Source organism: Pleurotus ostreatus (assembly GCF_014466165.1).
Source record: "Pleurotus ostreatus strain PC9 chromosome Unknown scaffold_7, whole genome shotgun sequence".
Lineage (NCBI taxonomy): Eukaryota > Fungi > Basidiomycota > Agaricomycetes > Agaricales > Pleurotaceae > Pleurotus > Pleurotus ostreatus.
In genome coordinates, this window is record NW_023503162.1 from 327,807 (window position 1) to 350,120 (window position 22,314).

At 50.2% G+C, this 22,314-nt stretch overlaps 4 protein-coding genes across 4 annotated transcripts; 2 read left to right on the top strand and 2 right to left on the bottom strand.

Annotated features, from left to right (window-relative positions):
• Positions 1–4,665: 4,665 nt before the first annotated feature.
• Positions 4,666–6,674, top strand: PC9H_009291 (uncharacterized protein; the record flags this gene model as incomplete). The annotated part of the gene is made up of 4 exons (XM_036778796.1): positions 4,666–4,742; positions 4,798–4,897; positions 4,951–5,302; positions 5,353–6,674. The coding sequence occupies 4 exons, from the start codon at positions 4,666–4,668 to the stop codon at positions 6,672–6,674; spliced, it is 1,851 nt and encodes a 616-aa protein (XP_036628185.1).
• A 4,057-nt stretch (positions 6,675–10,731) lies between these two features.
• ATM1 (Iron-sulfur clusters transporter atm1, mitochondrial) lies at positions 10,732–16,143 on the top strand (the record flags this gene model as incomplete). The annotated part of the gene is made up of 14 exons (XM_036778797.1): positions 10,732–11,101; positions 11,165–11,436; positions 11,488–13,169; positions 13,221–13,227; positions 13,470–13,967; positions 14,022–14,133; positions 14,186–14,372; positions 14,429–14,510; positions 14,561–14,649; positions 14,702–14,789; positions 14,840–15,014; positions 15,069–15,760; positions 15,816–15,936; positions 15,995–16,143. 14 exons carry the CDS (start codon positions 10,732–10,734, stop codon positions 16,141–16,143), a joined length of 4,524 nt encoding a protein of 1,507 aa, XP_036628186.1.
• A 1,473-nt stretch (positions 16,144–17,616) lies between these two features.
• On the bottom strand, positions 17,617–18,978 carry PC9H_009293 (uncharacterized protein; the record flags this gene model as incomplete). Its single annotated transcript, XM_036778798.1, has 8 exons — positions 17,617–17,684; positions 17,748–17,797; positions 17,840–18,211; positions 18,283–18,383; positions 18,438–18,505; positions 18,563–18,606; positions 18,665–18,842; positions 18,900–18,978. 8 exons carry the CDS (start codon positions 18,976–18,978, stop codon positions 17,617–17,619), a joined length of 960 nt encoding a protein of 319 aa, XP_036628187.1.
• Positions 18,979–19,516: 538 nt separating this feature from the next.
• On the bottom strand, positions 19,517–21,262 carry PC9H_009294 (uncharacterized protein; the record flags this gene model as incomplete). The annotated part of the gene is made up of 6 exons (XM_036778799.1): positions 19,517–20,537; positions 20,606–20,706; positions 20,755–20,822; positions 20,870–20,916; positions 20,965–21,145; positions 21,193–21,262. 6 exons carry the CDS (start codon positions 21,260–21,262, stop codon positions 19,517–19,519), a joined length of 1,488 nt encoding a protein of 495 aa, XP_036628188.1.
• Between the last annotated feature and the right edge of the window lie 1,052 nt (positions 21,263–22,314).

Consider the following 22,314-nt stretch of genomic DNA (forward strand, 5'->3'; position numbering starts at 1 on the left):
AGGAGCGAGTATGTAATCACCGCATGTCAATCCTCTGTTGATATTTCAACTTCCTGGGTCCTGGATCCGTGGCACCGTCATGAGAGTCATTTCCATCCAATGATAGCTAGCCACCTCGCTACTTGTCTCAACGGCTCACACATAATTTTAGATATCAGAGTGTAACTTGAAGTGATAATTGCGCCCATCCCTGTATCTGGTAGTGTGGGCTAGGCCCCACCAACAACGACGCAAATAAACCTTACACTGACGTTGGAGTGCATAGTGCAGGGCGATCGGGCTGAGCGTTTGAGGCTTGGTGTCTCAAAAGTGCTGCGCATAAACCGTAGACCCGTATGAAGGTGGATTCTCTGAGACTTTGGAAGAAAGGACGCACACTCTCATATCTCATGGGGGATTGATGTGCCCGTACAAATGGTACAGGACCGGGCTGCCAAGAGCTCGAGTTACTGCCGCATGAGCCGACGCCGTGACATCGACGGTTGATGTTGAGCAGTATTGGAGATCCCCCTTGGGGAAGTCTTTCTTTTTGGCCGTGAAGCCGGCAATCGTTGTCAAAATAACGGAGGAGGTGGACAGACCCCGAATTGTACCTGGAAAACTGGGGGTCTCTTCTTCCTTTCTGGATGTCTAATGAGAAGCGAGGTGTCGTCATCTTGTCTCGAAAAGCTACCACCTGTGCCGACGTGATAACACAATGTCGTTAACTTGGAAAACGTAAGAAGTCAATGTGAAAGGCAGTACCTCGGCTTTCCGCGACTTCTGGTACTGCGCGCTGAATCTTGCAAAGAATATATCACCGGGACCCACCTAATCATGAAGTTGGCCTTCCCAAAGCAATGCGGCCGCCGAAGGTCTGACCTTGCTTAAGCTAAATATGCGGGTTATTTGATTCCATCAAGGTTTCGCAATTTATACGCCTCATGCGCACAAAACATCCCACTCTTCCCAACAACTGATGCCAATTTCGTGTCAACATTCAGTCGGCGGACACAGTAGTACGTACCCCTCGCCCCAGAGATAAGAGTACGAATTTCAAGCCGTCACGTTCTCATTTACGAAGTGGGAGATAGAGGAAACGTTCCCGGCTTTTTGGATATGTCAAACTTCTCGCGTTCGTTCCATGTAGGTCAGAAGTCTGGCCTATGTCAAGGTGGCCCTGAAATCTGACTTCAATAATCTATTGAGAAAGTTTGCCTGAAAGCTTTTCGAGGGCCAGTTCACGAACGCCGAGGGGATCAGAATATACTGAGAAAACGCATTCGCAGTCCGACTCACCTGAAAAGTCCAGATGTGTTTTCGTGAGCACAAACTCGGAAGCAGGCTTCACTTCTGGAAGCGGGTGAATAATTTCTCCACATCTGAAGAAGGTACGGCATACATCAAGCTCCTGTTGAGATCCTTATAGTGCAGAAGCCGTACCCGATCAGGATAGAGAACGCATCTCATCTGTGCTCGTTCGTAGGATTAGTTACTCGTGGTACATATCGGCGAAACGAGCAGGCGCTACCAAACGTCTGGTACCGGGATTAACGGTACACCAATGGTATCGTCATGAGTGAGGCATTTCTGTGGTTGAACTAGCCCTATGGTCCCCCTTGTCGACTTCGTTATTGTGCTCATCTCATCGGTACCCTGGTAGGAACTACTGAATGGGGTCAGAAAAGCATTATATCTAAAAAAACACTCACGAGCTAGTTGATGGCGGGCCCGAGAAAAATCGCGTCGGCAACTCCCGCCGGGCCTCGCGACGGGCCGCTAGAAATGAAGCAAAAAAGAGTAGGGTACGAGAGCGACGGAGACGGCCTTTTGTCCAACGGCTACATAGTACATAGTTAGCGACGATGCTGAGGGGTCCACATCCTCGTTTCTCTTGAGATCCATAGTCTTGTTCGTGCTAACTTCGAGTTGATCCCACCGTCAAGCAAAAAAATCTCCATCTCGACGTTGAGTATTGTAGGGTGTAGAGTGAATGACTGGTCGCGAAAGGCTACCGGCGATTTCGGTCCCTTGATAAGATAAGATAGTGAGTGCTCTTATACATAGGCGCTCGCCAGCAACTTTCCCCTAAGACGTCCACTTCGACGATGCCAGCCCTAGCCTTCACATTCGGAGCAGAGAGGTTTACATGGGTGTCGTTAATTGGAGAAGTATACCTTCATGGCAAGATTGCGGTCAAATATTCAAGTACCACAGCCAAATCCCGATAGGTTAGATACCTCCTATCGACCGCGGCGCAGCGTTGACAGTTTCCACATACTCGCAAGTCATATCGAGACAGGTATCTCTGGACATGCGACGGGTGTAACTGGAAAGATGAATATACTCGCGGATGGAATGAGCACGACCTTGTCTCTCGCAGATGTCCGCCCACCCAGGCCCTTTTCAGTTTGGCAGGACGAACTTATCACGTTCTTGGATGAGCAGAACTTCGGGCAGCTTGCAGGCATAGCGGAAACCTCTCCCGCGAGGCTGTCTGAATAGTGGAGGGCACGTATCCGCACGTGGACTAAAGTAAACAATGCATTCCTGCTTCCGCGCTCAATCAGAGTTGAATTATCGGTGGTAGTTCGTTAAATAGTGTAGGCGCGAAGAGGAGTTCGCAGGTGGGTGAATGCGAGGACTGGGAAGGATGTGTTCCCACCAAAACCGAAGTAGGATGGAAAGATGTGAAACCGAACACCACGCGATGAACGGAACGGAAGACGGAAACGCGACCAAGCAGCGCCGCGTGCGACTTCTTGGACTCAACTCTCGCACCGCAACTGAGTGGAAAAGTGTATTCATAAGTAAGTAGATAGGTACTATATATACTGGTAGTATATGTAAGTAAACACACCAGTTCTGCCGTGTAAGTAACTAAGATAATACCTAAGACATAATGTGGCGGCGCAGCATGTTCAAGTGGGGACCGAAACAAGCCGTCAATGAGACTATGAAATACGTACAAAATACGGTGAATCCAGAATTGGACAATGTCCGATCTCCTACAATAGCCAAGGAGAGGATCCAATATTTTTTTTGCATGACAGTACTCTCGAAACAATTGTAGGAAGGGCATCCCTAGTGTACGACTATCTTGAACCTTGAACCACTATCTCGTCCCCATATCAATACAACTGTGATAATCATTTGAGAAAGCATAGGCTCGGTGCGAATTCTTAGGATACAACGTATAGTCTTCGAAGGCAAGTGTCCTGTAGGTCCCTTGAACATGGACTCGAGTAGCATAGCAGTGAAAGGTAGAGGAACAGCAACATGGGCCCTCTTGATACTAGGGGAGAATGCTGGAAAGAGGCTGTGACTGCGACGCCGACGAGGCATTGCTCACAAAGAAAGAAAGTGAGTAGGTGGGAGAGTAGCTGGTGCTGCGACATATCCCGCAACGCCTATGAGAACGATGGTATGCTACCTGCATATGACCTAAGCCCAGGTATACAGAGGATCATAGACGACGCGATGATGCTGGGTACAGCAGACGCAAGTCGAGATCCAGATCAAGATCCAAATGATGACGGCTCACAAAAACAAGGCATCAAGGCACGATCGAGACGACGCTGACTCCATTGGAAGTTCGCTATTCGCCAGGACCCGTTTGTACTGGCCGGTGAAACAACCACTCCGTGCAGGTTTAATGGCCGGCAATGAGCACCTCTGAAGAGGATGAGAGTGCAATATGGGAAGAACGGCTCATTCAAGAACTGACAACGATTGAGTACGTCTATCGGTCACATGAAATCAGGGTGGACCAGCAGAGGTCGAGTTAAGGCAGTGGTAAGGTCCACCTGGATTATTCACAGTCAGGTCGACTCTGTGGGAATGATGCAACAGGTTCTAAGTGAGAAATAAGCCATAAACTGCTATGGTAGGGACGTGAACCCGGTCTCATACTTTTGGAGCATGGACATAGCGCAGCAGATGCTCAGGCCGCCGGGAAGGTAGGGTCTCTATAGTTGGCTTCTGCCGCCAGCTAAATTCCATTTTCCCCACCACATTGCACGAGTCGATACCTGTCGAGCTATTTCGTCAGCGAACGCTGAAATATGCTGATTTCGCTGAAGACACATTTGATCAGTCACCGGTTGAAGGAATATGTACCGACGGTGAGCTCCTAAGCCATGTATTGCCCTTTTGACAAAGCCATCAGGAAGAACACATCAGTAGTGCACAGCAAGGAAGCAGGTGCACAGACACCCATATCGGCGATGATTATCAAAGTAGAGTCAACAGGCGCACCGTCAATCCATCCTCCACTGATGGCATCAAGGCGGCATGTTTTCAACGAAGCGATTCCGACCATGTCAGCATCGCGCCTTATACTATCTTGCGGTGTACCGGGTAATGATAGGACGTTCTACACCGAGCAAGGTATCCCAAAATATGACCCACAATGTCCTCTGAGTGCGATCGCTTCGGTTCCTCGGTAGACAAAGATTTGAGCATCCGAGTGATTAAAATGCAAAAATGAGTGGGCCATACTACGTACGACCCCATCGCATTTTGGAGTCCACTAGTAGTCCACTACGTTGTCGGGAAAAGAACTCGGGCTCGGACGAGCCACTTGAAATCACGTGATGTGCATTGGTATTATCCCTGGACCGGCGCCGTGCAGTGCAGCAACGTTTTCCCAAACAACGACGTCCATCACTCGCAGAGGTCACAGCGATGGCCAAAGACCTCCCCTCGCTCCCGTTGGTGTCCCCGAGCGCCATCGTTCCCGCCTCAGTATGCATCGGACATGTGTGAGTCCCACGTTGGCGGTTGAATCCTCCCGGGCTCACGATATCGCATATCCAGCCAGCTGCGGGATCTTATCATATGTCCTCGTGAACCAGGCGTAGTAAATTACGTCCAACATCAATCCATTGTCGAGCACAATCTCAGGGCCCAAAACTCAGTGCGTCGTGTCGTCGCTTGTTGCGGAATTTGTGCGATAATCTCCCATTACAGTCCCCACATACGGTTACTACCTTGAATTGGACCCCAAATACCATCGCTTCACTTCCCATTGATGACGCAGACTCTACACTCATTGCTGTCGGTGGACAGGAGGCAGAGATCCATATCTCCCTGCTCCGGAAGAAGAGAACACTATGGCAGCTTGAGAGAACTCTGGCTGGCTCCATCAACAACTCGGTGCTCCTTACCTCGAGATCGAACGAGTCCAGCGCTGAACCACGAGTCGGCATCAGCAACAATGATTGCTCGGTCAAGTTCTACGATGTACCGATCCGAGCGCAGAGCCACTCCAAGCAGTTGAAAGAGTCTGGGATTCTGCGCTTGAACGTGCCGGTCAACCACTGTGTGTATACTCCTCCTATGGTCTAGGGTATCTACTGAGTGTAGTGGTAGCTTCGATATCTCCTGATGGACGGACCCTACTCTCGGCAGGCGATTCGCCGAAGGTTTACCTCCACCGCATAAGTGGTGGCTCTCGGATAACATTCTCTCCCATACATACCCTTACCCTCCCACCACCTGACTCATACCCACTAAACTACTCGTCCTCTCTTGCGGCGTCCTTTTCCACTGCCTTCTCTGCCAATGGGTCCAAGTTTGCTGTAGCATCTCAAGAAGGTCTTGTAGCCGTATGGGACGTTCGCAGCTCCAAACCTCTCAAGGTATTCCAGACTGATAAATCCCGGATGCCCGCATCTCCTGGCAATGGGTCGGCGTCTGGTTGGCTATCTGACGATCCATGGGATTGGACGCGTGGAAACTCTAAAGCACCTGGTTGGAGCGTGCGAAGTGTCAAGTTTGGTGGTATCGCTGGCAAGGAACTCATGGTATTCACTGAGCACACCTCCCTTATCCATGTCGTCGACGCTCGCACATTCGAAACAGAGGAAATAATCCGTATGCCTACACCTCGCTCTTCTGCCACGACATCTACAGGCCCGACTGCAGCCGCGTCGCCGCAGCATCACCGATCATCTTCCCCGCATCACGTGCCACGATCCCGATCGCCTCAACCTCAACCCCCTATGATTGTTCTCGCTCTCGAAGATACCTTCAGAATCTCTTCATCCCCTTCGCGACCATCAGCGGGATCCGACACGCGGTGGGGCTCAAGAACCAGCCGCGACTCCGAACGCAATGAAGAAGATGTTGTGGTCATCCCAGCTCTAGGAGACCGGGAAATGGAGCACAGCGTTCAAACACTCCTTGGACGACATGGCATACGAACACGGCAATACTCAGAAGATGCAGATAACTCAAGGAACACCGCCTATGCTGCCTACCGATCCCGTACTGAGGAAGAAATGGAAGTGGATGAGCTCGAGTCCGATTGTATATCATCTCATACTCCTTCTCGGTCATCTTCCCCGTCGCCATCAACCCATCTCCCAATACAGGCGTCTCCTGGGCGCTATACTCTTTCCCCACAGAACCCCAACACCTCCAGACGCCATCAACAACGTCGATTACGACCACTTACCCCGCCTTCTGGTGCTGTTGGCCTCTCGCATCCTAGCCCCCATCAGCGAGACTCCCGTGTGGATGTTCTCAACAAATTTGAATACGCTGAAGATAGGGAGTGCGGGCTGGATCTGGCCGGAACCTGCTTTGATCCCAGCGGAGGGTACGTCTATGTTGCGAGCACCACTGGTGTGGCCGAATGGAGTGTACATGGCGCAGATAAGCATTGGTGGGTCGACGATGCCTGGATATAAACGTACCAGCGCTACCCACTGGTCATCCCCCCTTCATTTGTCAACCCAATCTGTCATCGCTTTCCAATCACTCGCTGTCCGACCGTCAGTATCTCTTCCAACACACCCACACGTCTCGGTTGTTCCACTGTACCACACGTTGAAATCACTATCCACTCGTCATTTTATCCACTACCTTTTTTATCCTTGTATTTTGCTTGGCTGTTTTATTGGATCCACCTGTAATCATGCGAACTTTGTACGAACATGTATCATGTAGCGTCTGGCGGTGCATATATTGTGTCATAATTGATGGTGTGGTGTACGCGTGTTCGCCTCTTGAGCTTGGTGCCCCGCAGACAACTCCGCGACCTGGGAAGATTTTCGACTTGGACAAACCGCATATCAGATTGTGGATCAAACTATTTGATTACTTGGTAGTAGGTACATGTGATATGCCTCGAAAGGAAAGAAGTATTCAAACCGATGTGATTCCGTTGAATAAGCGACTTGGGAAGTTAGCTGTATTTACGAGCAATTGGCAATTCATACTCGTATAGAGATAGGAAGGAACGTAGTTATTCTAGGAAGTGAGTCCTTGAATGGATGGCTTCACGTACTTTATGGGCTATGACATGAAGAGGAGGGCAACATGCCCAAGTCGTACATAACGGTGTTAGTAGTATAGTAGCACAATAGCCTTTACAATAGGAAGACACGGTGCAATAATTCAGAATCAGGGACACTTGTCTTCCGCCGGATGGACTGAAAATGGCATAGATTGAAAATTGCGGAACATCCTATCCTACATGAAACCTAGTTGACACTGAACAGACTGAGATAGCGCCATGAATGTGGACGATTTGTGCCTAGATGAAGTTATCGGACCGTAATCAGATCTACATATATGTCTGTTGATTGTCCCCCGGCAGAAAGTCGGCTGCTGGTGCCATGGTGCCCATGGAGTGACAGTATGAATAAGCTAGCGGCAGCTATCCATGAAGCCGTAGATAGATAGTGACATACAGCGACTAGTGTAACAACGTCAGGGCGTAGGCTACTACCTGTCCAAGAAATCAAATGAGGTGAGCGTACGGGCAGGCTCACAAAGACGTTCTTGATAGGCATGCTCATGTCAACCTCTGGGCCATGCCATCCTTGTACGCTCAGCTGCGAGCATCTAAGCGGCGTGCAGGCACAATGAAAGCAAGCGGCCAGCATGACATGCGACGCAGTTCGCGACAAGAATGGCATAGTGCCTTGCAGGTCATGACATGGCTCAGGAACAGAGCCCTTGTCTTGCCGCACGGCAGAAACTGAGAACACCGTCGAGCCGCAGGCTTCTAGGAAGAGTGTGAAGGCGAAGATCGAAACAAGCGATGGGTAAAAGAAGGCAGTCTTCCAGATACCAATCTGATGGTCGGAGAAGGGAGTGGCATAGCTCGGTGAGCTACGTTCCTCAACCTCCTGGACTAGCAAATTGGTAGGGGAGGAAGGTGGGGGGAGGAAGGAATGGGGAGCAATGATACCCAAGGCTACATCCTTTTATACGCTTCATAACGTTGAGCCCTGCATTGGCGCTCTGGGCGAGGTGAGAATATTCGCAGTCACGCAACGAGGTAGCAATTATCGTTATCACTTTGGTGGGTTTCTTTGGCTGTTGATCTTGATTTCGGTGTTATTCCAGGATCGGAGCTTGATGGGTAGGCCATTGGACGCGGATAAGTTAGTTACGAAGAGATGACGGATGAAATCATGACCTGCGCGCGGCTGTGATGAGCGGACAAGCGAACCGAGGTGGCTGGGAGGGGTAAGCCCATGGCAGTACAAGGATGGGAACAATTATCTATTCGAGAGATGAGCTACACATCAAATAGTCACATAAACCAGTTCGCCCAGTAGGGGGATTCCTATAAGAAAGGTGCAAGTCCCTTGAGCAAAGTAACACCTACAACTATCGTTCTGGTTGCATAATCTACTCATTACACGGGTGCAAAGGAGGGTAAGGCGATAAAGGCTTCAGCTATCCCGACATAACACCGTTGGATGAAGGTGCTATGACACGGACCAATATGGGCAAACTGAATCGAGCTGATGCCATGAAATTGGAGATGAGCGTCGACACGACTAGTAAAAGCATGCAGCTTACCGCCGACCACATCAACACCTGTCTTTTTAAAGTAACGGCAGTAGGCATCGTTGCTGGGGCATCAAAACCTGCTTGGTCATGAGGCGGGGTTCAGTTTACCGATCAACCAAGGAAGACAGTCAGTGGGATCGATTTCACCGTGTCGGTGTCAATCATAGTCCTACATTGAGTCTGGCAAATTCTGTGACAATTAATCTCCCAAGAGAATTTCTGACCGCGGGGAGCGGTGGTCAACGAATTTGGTGACGGGCTCACTTAAGTGTGGCTCTGGTCGAGTAAGGCTTTCTCCATCAGGATGCAGACAAGGGAGCTAAAAGTGCTGCATTTTTCGGGAGTAACGCCGGGGTCCTGCCTATCTATTTGAAGCATAGGCCCGCCAACAGGCATGGAGGCGTTTGCCTTCTATCCATTAAACCAAATAAGCTCAATCAGAGAGACCTAATCGTCCACAAGTGACAGAAAAATAGTCCTCATCGTAGAATACGTACCTTCAATAGCACGGTGTGCCGGCACACCCCATTGGGTATTCCTGACCGTGAAAGGGCAGGCGGAGACGGAGGTGTCCTCCCATAACATACCCCCTGTCACCTGGATGATCGAGTTAATGTTTAATCAGACGGTTAAATATTCTTTGATTACTCACAATAGATGGTGAACTATGTAACGCCGCTCTTCGCGGTAGTTACAGTCGTCTGACACACCTGACGGATCGATGGAAGCGAGGCTGGTGCACTGGGGGGATTGATTTTTGCTAAATATTGTCTGTGAAAGCCTTTTGTTCTTCACTAGACGTGGCGTCTGACAGCCATGGACGTTAGTAGGTTAAGTATGAGATAGGAAGATAGAGTATCCTGTTAGTGCCTATCGAGGGTATAGAGGCGCACCAACATGCCGGGTCTCGGCTTTTGAGGGAGTCTGAGCTTGAGGCCTGAAACCCTTGATGGAGTGGTTTTCGATGTACGAGATCGGTGGGATACCTTACAAGGACCGGTTTTGTATGTATATCCATACCTATTACATTCTCAGCGTTGACACGATGATACGGCACGAGAATGGCTTCTTGACCTGTGATAGTTGCCGCCCATAAAAATAAAAGGAGGAAAGGTATGCGTGTAGTCCTGCCGTTCTTCCAGATACAAAGCATTGGAACAGAAAGGCCAGCTGCCGTGATTGTTGGCATAAGGCTATCCAGCCAAGGTGGCATTGTCCCACCGTGCTCAAGGCGGTCCTGCGGAAAGCTGTTAAAGATATAAGATATCATGTTTAAAAGGCGCCAAATAGATGTAAAATAAGTCACCTTTTCTGCACGATGCATCTGTTCCTCGAACACTATTTTCCCAATGGGGAACGCTGCCAAATCAATGGCTATCTGGGCTCCAACTTCAGTGTTCGTTGCTGGATGTAGCGCTTGGAGTTCATCAACCCTGAGCGGTCCTTTCATAACAATGTTCTAGAAGTCACTGGGCGCTGGGCACTAGCCTGTTGACTAGAGAATCGCTGGCTCGTCCTTGGCAACTCCCCGCCGTGCCCCAGTGTAACTCCCGGCGCGCTAGTTCACTTTGTTAAGAGCAATGAAAGGCAAGTGTGTACTCAGCCATTCTGCACATAATCGACGAAGTACCGCAATGCAATTCTGAACTGGGCGATGTGATTTTGAAAAGACTCAGTATCGGATAACGATGACTGACACTGTATCTTGAGGGCAGAGAATGAGAATCGACAAAAGAGCCAGGAGCGTGAGGCTTATGTTAGGTCAGAGAGTCTCGAGCGAACTGACTTGAAATCGGCTAGCAGGAGGTAGAACGAGTCAAACACTGGATCGGCTCAAAAACAACTTTGGACGTATCTTTGTTTGCACTTCTGGGTGATGCCAAATAACGCGAAGCGCGTGCCGTAAACGCCTGAGGGTTTTCTTGATTTCCATAAGTCATGAATTCGCGTGGAACCTCCCATCGACCGCGAGCGTCGCCAGCGAATACGTCTGCACCATCATTGAAGGCGAAAACGTCGACTCACTTCACTGGCTCACCCCGGTCTAGACTGCCCAATGCCCCCCACAAGCATGACGATTCGCTAACCCCTCCATCAGCATCACAAGCAATGAGCATCAGAGAAGCCATTGCGCTAAAACGAGCTGAGGCGAGGAAGGCGATGGGGAATCGGAGTCGTTCAGTGGGTGTCAACGACCTTGATAGTCTCGAAGATGCTCTTCCTACTGTCGGCACGGCACCAAAAGAGGACGACGATATATTGGGTCGGGATAATCTGAGGGAAGTGATCGAGCGGGCGAAGAGTACTGGTGAGTGGACGAACCCTTCTACAGCACTCGCCTTGCTTAGCAGTTGAAGTTGGCCTGACATAGGTTCCGTTAATTTTGCTGCTAGGTCTCTACCTTGCATTCCGTCTGGGCTCTTCGAGATACACCTTGGCGTGACGCCTGAACGGCTTGCCTCGGTGACGGAGGAACCCGCGCTGCCTCCTCCGGACGATAAAGCCACTTCCAGACGACGGGGAGGACGTGATGTCCCTGCTTGGTATGATGCTCAAGATCTTCATGTTCTGAAGGCGGGGAATAACGACATCATCGAAATTCAGCCTGAGATATCAATGTTTGGGTCTCTTAAGAACATCGATGTAAGTTTAGCTTTCGCCTGTGTGGGTCACTTATTTATTCATCATCGCTAGCTTCACAAAAACAAAATCGCCTCACTGCCAGATACGTTCGCTGATCTCGCCTCATTGACGTACCTCGATTTGTCCCACAACAAGTTGACGTCGCTTCCCAGAAACGTCTTCGCCCTACCCGAGCTGGTGACTCTCAACATTTCTCACAACGAATTAGGTTCGTTGCCGTTCAGTTCGCCCTTCGTCAATACCGGTTCGCGCTCGCGCTCGCGGCCGAATCAAAGCTCTGGAAGCTTCTTCATGCCGACCATCACTCGCGCCACCACTCCTCTCCCACGTCTCACCGTCCTTGATGCTTCACATAACCAAATTGTTGGAGACGCTATCGATATCGATTTTCCATCAAGTATCGTAAAGTTGGATCTTTCTTCTAATCCTTTATCATCGGTGAAGCCTGAGCTTCTGGACGCGTTGGCGGCTCTGCAGAAGCTGAGGGAACTCCGCCTGGAGAAAGCAGAAGTTACAAACTCCGTTTTTCATGCAGTGCCTTTCAGTGCTCCTAATTTCCCGGCTCTTCGCGTCGTCGATTTTGGGGAAACCCAAGTCACTGTCGAGGCTGCGCAGGTAGCCTTCGGTGCACTGGGAAGGCAGCTTTCCTTTGAAGCCATTCGTGACGAACCACCAGAAGGCGTGTTGCAAGTTCTTGTTGGAAAACGAGTGTTACGGGAGGCATGGGAAATCGAGATTGAAAAGCGGGCTAATAGAACAAAGGCCAAAGTCCGAAATCTAGACGAAAGCGCACCGACACCTGCCGACAGGGCCGAAGTCGTGCGAGAGGCCTGGGAGATCGAAGCTGAACAGGGTTTGCTCACCGAGGGTGGTAGGCGAAGAGCAAGGGCTGCTGCGGCCAACGCAGCGACGCTACCCGACGCCAGGGAGGAGAATTCTCAAACTTCCCCAACTTCGCGCGCATCTTCCCCGCCTAAGCCCTCGGTTTCCGTTCTGAACAACGCACAATACTACACGCCAGCAACGCAGACTTTAAGCCTTCCCCCGTCGGTTCTCCCGACGAAGCCGCCCGGGCATTCTCGCACTTTCTCAGCGGCTTTTCCGTCTAGTTCGAGGTCTGGAGTGAATGCGACGCTCTCGACAGACGTCATTGTGCCGACCCCGACACTTCCCCTCGCTTTGATCGCGCAGCAGCCGTTCGCCCACACACTGAGAACCTTAGTCCTTAACAAGCGACGGCTTGATAAATCATTTGATTTACCGTTCTTCGATGGCCCTTGCTTGCCGTGCCTCGAGGAGCTCAGCATTGCTGGCTGTGATTTGTCGGACTCGATATCCGTGGCACAGCACGAGATGGACACAACCGTGCAACCTTTGCGAACCAGCGAACCGTTACTGCTTCTCATCGCCAAGCTGTTCCCCTCGCTGAAGATTTTGGATCTATCTTACAACGTGTTAACAAACGCCTCCTTGCAAGAAGCAATCCTCACGCGCTTAATACTTTCCGACGCAACGGCGAATCCACCGCGGAAAGGACTCACGCACTTTCGTTTACAAGGAAACAGAATCAGCGACGTTGGAGGGTTCGCCGCCATCGCCGAGCTGTTCAAGGGAAACAGGGATGTCCCCGCCTGGCATATGGAAGAACTAGATATAAGAGATAATGAAGTCGCTAAGTTGCCTCCAGAACTGGGACTCTTGCCTCTTGATGTTTTCTTGGTCGATGGGAACGTGTAAGCCAGCTTGTAGCCTGAAATGAGGCGTCGTGCTCACTATGCTGTTAGATTTCGAGTTCCTCAAAGGCGCGTGTGGGAAAGGGAAGGGACCAAAGGCCTGCTCAGCTGGCTACGGGGAAGAATTGAATGAAGCAAAGAGGGTAAGCGCCTTTGGATTGCGCTTTCGCGCAACAATATACCCCGCTCAGTCGATAGTGGAAATGCATAATCAGATTCTTAACTTTCTTGAGCCTGCATGAGCCCAGCTTGACGACTAGGGCATTATTAGTAAATATTGATAAGCTATTATCAGATAAGATAAGCATCGCGTCATACACTGATTATATTGTCTTTTCCTGCCATACTTTGCGGAACACACTTGAAATCCGACCACCTTCCATCTCCACTTCTCCTCCCAACACTGAGGTCGTCTTAATGGGCTGGCTTCCAATCTCTGCCATCAGGGCCTCATGTACGAAACGAGCATGGTTTGCTGTTCAGTACCATCGGCCTTGTATATGGAACCCTCGTTTGGTTCGGCCTCAGAACTCTCACAGCAGTGTTCCTCAAGGGCAGTTCGGAAGATATTACCAGCACTTGGCGCCTCCGAAGGAACCCAAGGATTCACCCATCCCAACGCCGCCGCCTAAGAAGAAGGCTGCGGACCCACTCGAAGCCGCGGACGTCACTCGGGCTGAACAGCGGAGGACCGACTGGCGTATCGTGAAGCAATTAATGGAACACGTTTGGCCAAGGGGGGATTGGAAAACTAGAGGCATCGTCGTTCTTGGCTTCACGCTGTTGATTGGTGGAAAGGTGAGTATGGCTTACCTTCATGCGTCGGGCTGAGTTCATTCAGTTTCCTACAAGGTCCTCAATGTACAAGTACCCATTATTTTCAAACATATAATCGACGCACTTAATATCGAAATAACATCGGACACTACAGTCTGGGTTGTAGCAGGTTCCCTCATTGCAGGCTGTTGGTCTAGGTTCAGTGACGAATGCTCTTGAATACTGACCACCCGAACTAGATGGTGCCGCCCGTATCGGCGCGACTTTATTCGGAGAGCTTTTGAATGCCGTATTCGCTGGAATAGGCCAGCATGCGATTAGAAAGGTTGCTCGGGAGACCTTCGAACATCTGCTGAACCTCGACATGCGCTTCCATCTCGCCCGCCAAACTGGCGGCCTTACCCGGGCTATTGACCGAGGTACCAAGTAAACAACGTCAGCTTTCCATACCAGTGTCACGTACTGACGGGCGTACTGTGAAGGGGCATAACGTTCGTTTTGCAGTCTATCCTGTTTCGAATAGTACCCACGGCGCTGGAGATTTCTATGGTATGCGGTATCCTGGTGGGTAAGATCGTCCCCAGACTTGATACTTCCATTGATACGGTATTCAGACGTATAAGTTCGGCTGGGACTTCGCTGCCATCACGTCTATTGCACTGGTTGCTTATACTTGGTTCACTGTGCGGACGACTTCATGGCGGTAAGCTTAGGCGATTTCTCTCATATCGCACTGCCAACCACCACTCCTGCAGTACCCGTTTCCGGCGTGAGGCAAACAAAGCGGATAACAAGGCCGCTACTGTAGCTGTTGATTCGCTAATCAATTTCGAGGCCGTGAAGGTACAATCGACACGTAGCCTCGTGAATTGCTGACCAACTGCTATCAGTAGCATTTCAACAACGAGAAATATGAAATTCAGCAATATGACAAACACCTCCAACAATACGAGAAGTCATCCATCAAGATCACAACCTCGCTCGCATTCTTGAACTCTGGGCAAAATGTAATATTCTCCAGTGCACTCACGATGGCCATGCTCCTGGCTGCGCAGGGTGTCGTCAATGGTAGATCTCCAGCGACTATCTTCCACATGTTCACCACTCACTGGCTTGATGCAGGCACCATGACTGTAGGAGACCTTGTGATGGTCAACCAACTTATCTTCCAGCTGTCGCTACCACTCAATTTCTTGGGTACCATATACCGCGAGATGCGACAAAACCTTCTGGATATGGAGGTGCTTTTCAAGCTCGTTGAGCAAAACCCACCGCCAAGAGACAAACCGGACGCCCGCCCCCTCGACTTACGTGGTGGAGCGATCCGCTTCGAGAATGTCAGTTTCGGTTATCACCCAGATCGACCCATCTTCCGAAATCTTTCGTTCAGCATCCCCGCTGGCAAGAAAGTTGCCATTGTCGGACCGTCCGGCTGCGGGAAATCAACCGTCTTCAGGTTATTGTACCGGTTTTATGATCCGTCCTCGGGAAAAATCTTCATTGACGATCAAGACGTGCAATCCCTGCAGCTGGAGTCTATCAGGAAAGTCGTCGGTGTTGTACCCCAAGATACCCCATTATTCCATTCGGACATTATGCACAACGTCCGGTACGGACGACTCGACGCAACCGACGAAGAAGTTATCGAGGCTACGAAGAAGGCGAATGTACACGACACAATCATGAAACTGCCGGAAGGATACGCAACGAAAGTCGGCGAGCGAGGCCTGATGATTAGCGGAGGTGAAAAACAGCGATTGGCCGTCGCCAGAGTGATGTTGAGGGATCCGCCAATCCTTTTCTTCGACGAAGCGGTAAGCGTTAAGTTCGCGTAACCTGGCACTGTAGCCGATCATAAACCCTCATAAGACGTCGGCGCTTGATGCTCATACCGAAGCCGAGCTAATGCGGAACATCAACAACACGCTTCTAGACAAAGCTCGGACAAGCATCTTCATTGCACATCGGTTACGAACAGTTGTTGAAGCTGGTACGTTAACATGTATCTCATTTTTTCATGCTCGTCGGCTGATTAGTCGCTTCATTAGATCTCATCATTGTCTTCAAAGACGGCGAAGTTGTTGAGCAAGGGAATCACGAAGAGCTGCTCCGAAAAGGTGGGCTATATTATAGCATGTGGCTCCAGCAAGCCTCGGATGCCTTCAAGGATGACCGCCCCGAGGACGTCATATCGTGATGCCCCGATTCACTCCCAAACTTCCCTTGCTACATACCTCCCATTTCCTACCATCCCTACTCGTCACGGATACTTTAACTTTACAAGAGCGCAGATTATATCATGTAGATTGAATCTCCGTCCCTAGGGACGATTCCAACGTTCTTGTAAGTTTTGAAAGGCGAATACACTTATAGTGAGTATTCCGCCGCTTGTGTTCCCATTCCCATTCCACGCTAAGAAACTACGCACCAACGTAGACAAGACCGGGTCTGCTCTGTGCCTGCATACCCCTCGTAACCTTGTAAGAACGACGATCTGCGACTTACGTAAGAACCGTTAGGTGTTGTGCCTGCTCGCATGGAAAGGCAGCGTAGAGGCTGCTAGTAGGTTTATAAACTAATTGTCCGCAACCTTTGCGCATATCGGAGTGCGAGATGCTAGTACTGTCACGATGCGTTTGCGGTTTCCCAAGTAAACTGGATCCCTGCTAGCCCATATCTGTTCCCCACTCTTGGCTGCGTATGTGCTGGGCCAACTAGGATCCAAAGGAACGCATGAAGAAAGGATACAGAAGAAGGAACAAGTAGACTACGGGTTACGTGTACCCTTGTACCCTGTACCATCACAAATACTAAATCTCAACGCCGACGAGCACATATCCCTTGGGTTATACTAGCATTCGCATGTTGAAATCCTCCCAGATATCTACTATACTGAGCAGGGACACTACCGGAGACTGATATATTGCAGTTTTGCTGGATTCAATCCCTAGCTTATCCTCATAGCCACAAATTAATTATCTTTAAATGTTTTAACGTGCTATCTTGGGAGGATCAACGTTTCAACGTCCAGGTACTTAACCCGGAGCCCGCCTCTTCTCTTCGCTCAGTGCGGAAAGTGAGCAACAAGTCCGACTCTCTTGATTGTATTTCATTTCGACGAGGGCAGCCCGCTCCTAGGCCTCTCGCAAGACAAAACCAAGATCCTGCTGAGCATCGCTGGTAAACCGCTAGCCAAGTGGGAGTTGAACAAGATAATTACCAGCGTCAAGCTCTCCTTCGCGTTTGTTGGAGGACACGCTCTCACCGTCGGAGTCTCACGCTGACAGCAGGCGGTGAAACGGAACATATTTCTACCTGTAGTGTATCAGATCTCAGAATGTTATCAGAAGGAAAGGTGATCAGAAGGATAGTCGCCGGGATCTACAAGCGTATGCGTGGATATTTTGAAAATCGGAAAGCCCACCGTCGGTCCGTCCCTTCATCTTGGATCTTTCTCAGAATACACGATGAACCATAAACAATCTCTCATGTACCTTGTTTTCATCTCTCTAGCTCAGTACCGGGGCTCAGTCTCGAATAGGGGATAGGGGTAAGGGGAGTCTGAATATAGAGGCGTAGAAATACAACTATTCAAGATACATACTGCACCATCATTTGCAAAGTTAAGAGGTTGATTGGATTGCACAAGGGCTTGTAGACTCTAGCAAAGTCATGTTTCGTCGTTCTGAGACGCACGAGCAGCAACTACTGCGACGAGCAGTTTGGTGTTTCCGTTCTCTGATAAGAGTTACCCCATGTCAGCTCTAGGTAGGCCCAAGATAAATCCAACGTCAGGCCTACGTGAAGTGTCTCCGTCAGCACCCCCGTCTTCTGAGGACGGGATTGCAAGTCTCTTAACATAGACTTGCACCCCATTCCCTGATGCAACGCACAAGAATCCTGGCAAATGGATGGGCTGATCGGGGGTGATTATTGTAGGCAGTGTCGTGGGATAAGGAGCAAGAAACTGTCTCCCCCTTTGAGAAAAGGCATCATCGGGGTTTGGAGGAGGGTTATGATGCCCGCGTATAGTGTGACTTGATCGAGAGGGAGAATCGTTATCCGGAGCAGCTTGAGAGTCCGGCGCATTAGGGGGTGGTCCAGTTTCTCGAACTGCATAAGAAGGCGGAGGTGGGTAGTGTTCTGCAAAGGGAAGCTCAAGCGAGTAAGAGCCACTCGGAGTGCTATTAGGTGCTGCCGACATATCTTCTTCGGTACCATCGGGATTAGTCGCAATCGACGAGTGTCTTTCGCGTGTCGACTTTCTAGTCAAACACGTATATCTACAGGCAGTGGCGGGTTATGAATGAACCACGAGATCGTACATAGCACTGACCTGTTTTTAGCATCCAATCCAGTGCGCCCTGGGAAGTACTGAGAAACGATCGTAGACCATACACGTCCGTGCCTTTCGACGGCAGAGAAGAGCAAAGTATCCTTGTTGGACGGGTCAGAGAAGGAATCCACGGAGGGATTAACAAAAATGCATACTTCATCCGCTGTCCAGCTTTCATGCCTGATACTCGGGTCAAGCTTGTCATACCAACGTTTCGCACATTCTGTCCGTCAAAAATGTACATCAGTAAGGGCATCAAATAGAGCTCCAAATCACTCACGGCTCCCATTCCTCGTCTTCACTGCTGCAGCCACTTGAGACCACCTAGGCAGTTAAATATAATCAATTTCAAAACTACCCAGAGTACAAGAATGCGCGATACTTGGTGCCAAATTGAGATACGGCTTGCATTAATCGTTCATTCTCCTCAGGCGTCCAGGGTCCTTTGGATATAAGTGACGACATTTGATTGTGCCACCTCTTACGACAGTCCCGATTATTCCTCCCAGGGAGGTGTTTCGCTATTAAGTTCCATTTCTTATTCGTGGATTCTGGGTCCTCTTGAAATGATTGCCATCAAACCGCAGATAAGGGATGAAGTATTCGGGGTTACTCACCAACGTATACTGCAGCTCGAAGGATTCGGTCTTCTTCATCGGTCCATAGTTTCCGTTGGCGTGGCTGGGACGTGTCCATATCGCTGGGAATCAAGTTGGACGTGAGCAACGCAGAGGTGGATTTGATGATGCAAATGGAGGTCGGACTTTTGTGTATAGGCAGATTATAGAGGGTGGGGTTGGCGTAGACACGTTAGAACGAGGTAGAGTTAGACGAAGGGATCGAGGTAAAACAAACAAGACCAAGACCTCAACTTCGAAGTCTAACTAGCACTCCAGCACGTGCCCACTCGGCGAGTAAAGGTGCTGGACGGGAAGTACGTTCAGAAGGTGGGTGTTGTTACAAAGACGTGGACTGGGGTATCATTCCGCAAGAACTACAAACACATAAAGAATAATGATCAACTTACTTTGAAAGACTACATTGTAAAATACAACCATGTATACTGCTGCGATAGTCCGCTCTAAGGATGTTGTAAAAACCATCAGGCCCATATCCAGAGGGAAAAAAAGTCGCCCAAGTTTTGGGGTTCATGCGAGAAGTATTGCGAGGATATGTGCTGTGCTGAGGATATGTTAGCGGGCCCAGCAGAGGATGTCAGGCGAAGAACGTACAATCAAGAGGGAGTATTGGGGTTTTGGGGGGCGGGCGGACACAGGCTACCCCATAAACCATTCACTAATGTATGAACAGTGTTTTGGAACTCTCGTGGTTCACACATAGCCACGGCCACGGCCACGGCCATGCGATTTTCGTTTCGTGACTGATCTACACGGGCGGTAATGAGACCGTTCGGCCCTGCCATCTGGAAGTCTGCGACGTCCGAACAACCCTGGAGCATGGCCATCAAGTCGTCGTGGCTGTTGATTTGCTGTTGTTCTAATTCATTTGTCGATTGCGGAGTGATGGGGCTAAGAATCCCGGTTGAGGACGGTGATGTTGCGCTAGACGGTGATGGCATCGTATCGACAGAGGGTGGCGACGCTGGAGAGGGCGCCATCGAGAAGGATCCGGGGAAGGTGCCGTCAATCGACGAAAATGAAAAGTCGAACGGTGAACTAGGTAGTGATTGTGGCGTGGGCGCGAAAGAATTCTGCGCGGAGGATGACGCCAAGTTCTCCGCTGGCCATGACATCTGCATGCATTGCGGGTCGAATAGATTTGAATCAGACAAGTTAGAGTGTAAAGGCAGTGAAAGGTCATTGTGTCCGGCGTGTGTCGTCAGTGAGTCGAAGGCCATGGATGCATTGAGCTCGTTCATCAAGGCATCGAGGGAGGGGCAGCTTTCGGATGATGTACTTGGCGAGGTGGATGAATCGGGTGTATGGCTTGCCATATTAAGGAACTCAGGGGGAACTGAGCCGACAGCAACTTTCATGTCGCCGTTATCAGCGGTAGGGAACGCCAATCCCTCCAATGAGGTTGAAAGAGCGCTTGTAGGAGGGCACTCAGGCACATCCGGGATGCACGGGAACGAAGGATCGACTGCAGGGCTGACTCTCGAAGCGGTGTCTGAACACGATGATACCGACGTCGGTGAGCAGTGTCTTGGATGATAGGGCGCAGAACTCAGTGACCGTCGCCTTGACCGTATGCCTTTGCTGCTGTCGGCGCTTATTCTCATAATGCGGCTATAACTTCGGGTTGTGAAAGATATGAAGTCAGCTGCTGGGAAGGATGGGAACGGCGACAGAATTAAACCCACCGGTTCTTCGCTGAAAGCCCAGTCCGGCCAGGGAAATACGTCTTGACGATTTTTGTCCACGACTTCCCCATTGTTTGCACGGCGTCAAGCAGTTGGGCGTCCTAAGCGAGATCAGACAATGAACTTGCATCACGACGTCAGCAACTTACTTCTTCAGGTGACCAAACAGTGCGGTCAATATCGGGGTTGAGTGTGTCACTCCAACGTTTCGCACATTCTGTAAGGTCATGAGTGCATGCTCTGGCTATGAAACGGTGCACTCACGATCGTTATTTCTTGTTTGAACCATGGCGGCCACTAGAGACCATCTACTCAAAGACATAAACAACATGTAGCTACGCAACGCAAAAACCGCTCACCTTGTACCATGTTTGCGGACGGCTTCAATCAGCCGTTCGTCTTCGTCAGTTGACCAACCACCCTTTGACACGATGGACGCCATTTTCGCAAACCAACGTTTCCGACAATCTTTGTTCGTCCGATTGGGAACGTGCTTGGCAATTTGGTGCCATTTCGATGGGGGGTTCCCGTCCGGGTCCTCTGTTCCCGTCAGCTAGTGTGGAATGAGCACCAGCCATAACACACACCTTTCTTCACTGCATTGCGGAGGAGGTCGTCTTCTTCTTCAGTCCACGATCGGCGTTCTCTGCACATCATCTTGGGACGGAAGTGGATCTAGCAAACGAAATTGAGGAAGATGATATATGTGTGTACCGGTAGGGGGTAATTTAACGGGCACCCGATCTGAAAGGTCGGTTAGTTTTTGTAAGAGCGAGGGTCATCGAATTAGGGAATCCATTCGTCTGAGAAGTGATGGCCATGATGCGATGCGGATGCACTGGCTGAAGATTGCGGAGAAGGTAAGTTTGAAGCGTTTTTCCGCGTCTGTCCGCAAAGGAGATACTTCTTAGAGATCTGGCATAGCGAATCTGTTGTCCCCCTGGAATGCGCTGGCCCCGCAAGGAACCTTCATCGGTACATTGTGGCCGGTCAGTCCTTCAGGTTCAATTGCCCAATGGGAAGAGCGCCCCTTCCCATCGTACCAAGCTGATGCACGCCAGATGCACGCCAATACACTCCTATGAAGTGAACACAAGAAGACGCGACAAGGGCGGATGCTCAAACGGCATTCTTCGAGATCTTTCCTCGCCAGAACAAAGCCGAGGGGCAATGGTACGGCGCTTAATTCGGTGTGAGACGGTGAGTAGATCTTGTTTGCGTTTATTTGCCATAGCCCTCGCGAGCGTAAGCGAGACAGGAATACTGGCTATCGTTGATTTGTTGCTGATGCCCCATAAAAGGCGACGCAGCATCAACAGGAACTTCTTGAGTTGCCATCAAAGAGGCCCATGGGCTTTACATGTCACTCTAGGGGAACTCGGGGGAAAGGTGGGTTGTGTGAAGAACCTGCGAAGCAGTAGCCAGAAGCCAGTCCACTCATATTAGCCCGAATAGTTCATCTACAGGCGTTGTGATCTCCTAATGCATCGGTATGTCGCTCCATATGGGATATGTCTCCTGCGCCACAATATTCACCGTAGACGGGATTCAAGCTAACACTCGACGTCCCGCAATCGCGGAGGTACGATCCACACAACTCCACATTTGTCGACACGGTGCCCACTCAGAACAGCTCGGTCTCGGCGACATGTCCACCAGCTAGCAACAGAAAGGGCGCCCTGATCAATCAATATTCAACCAGATGCATG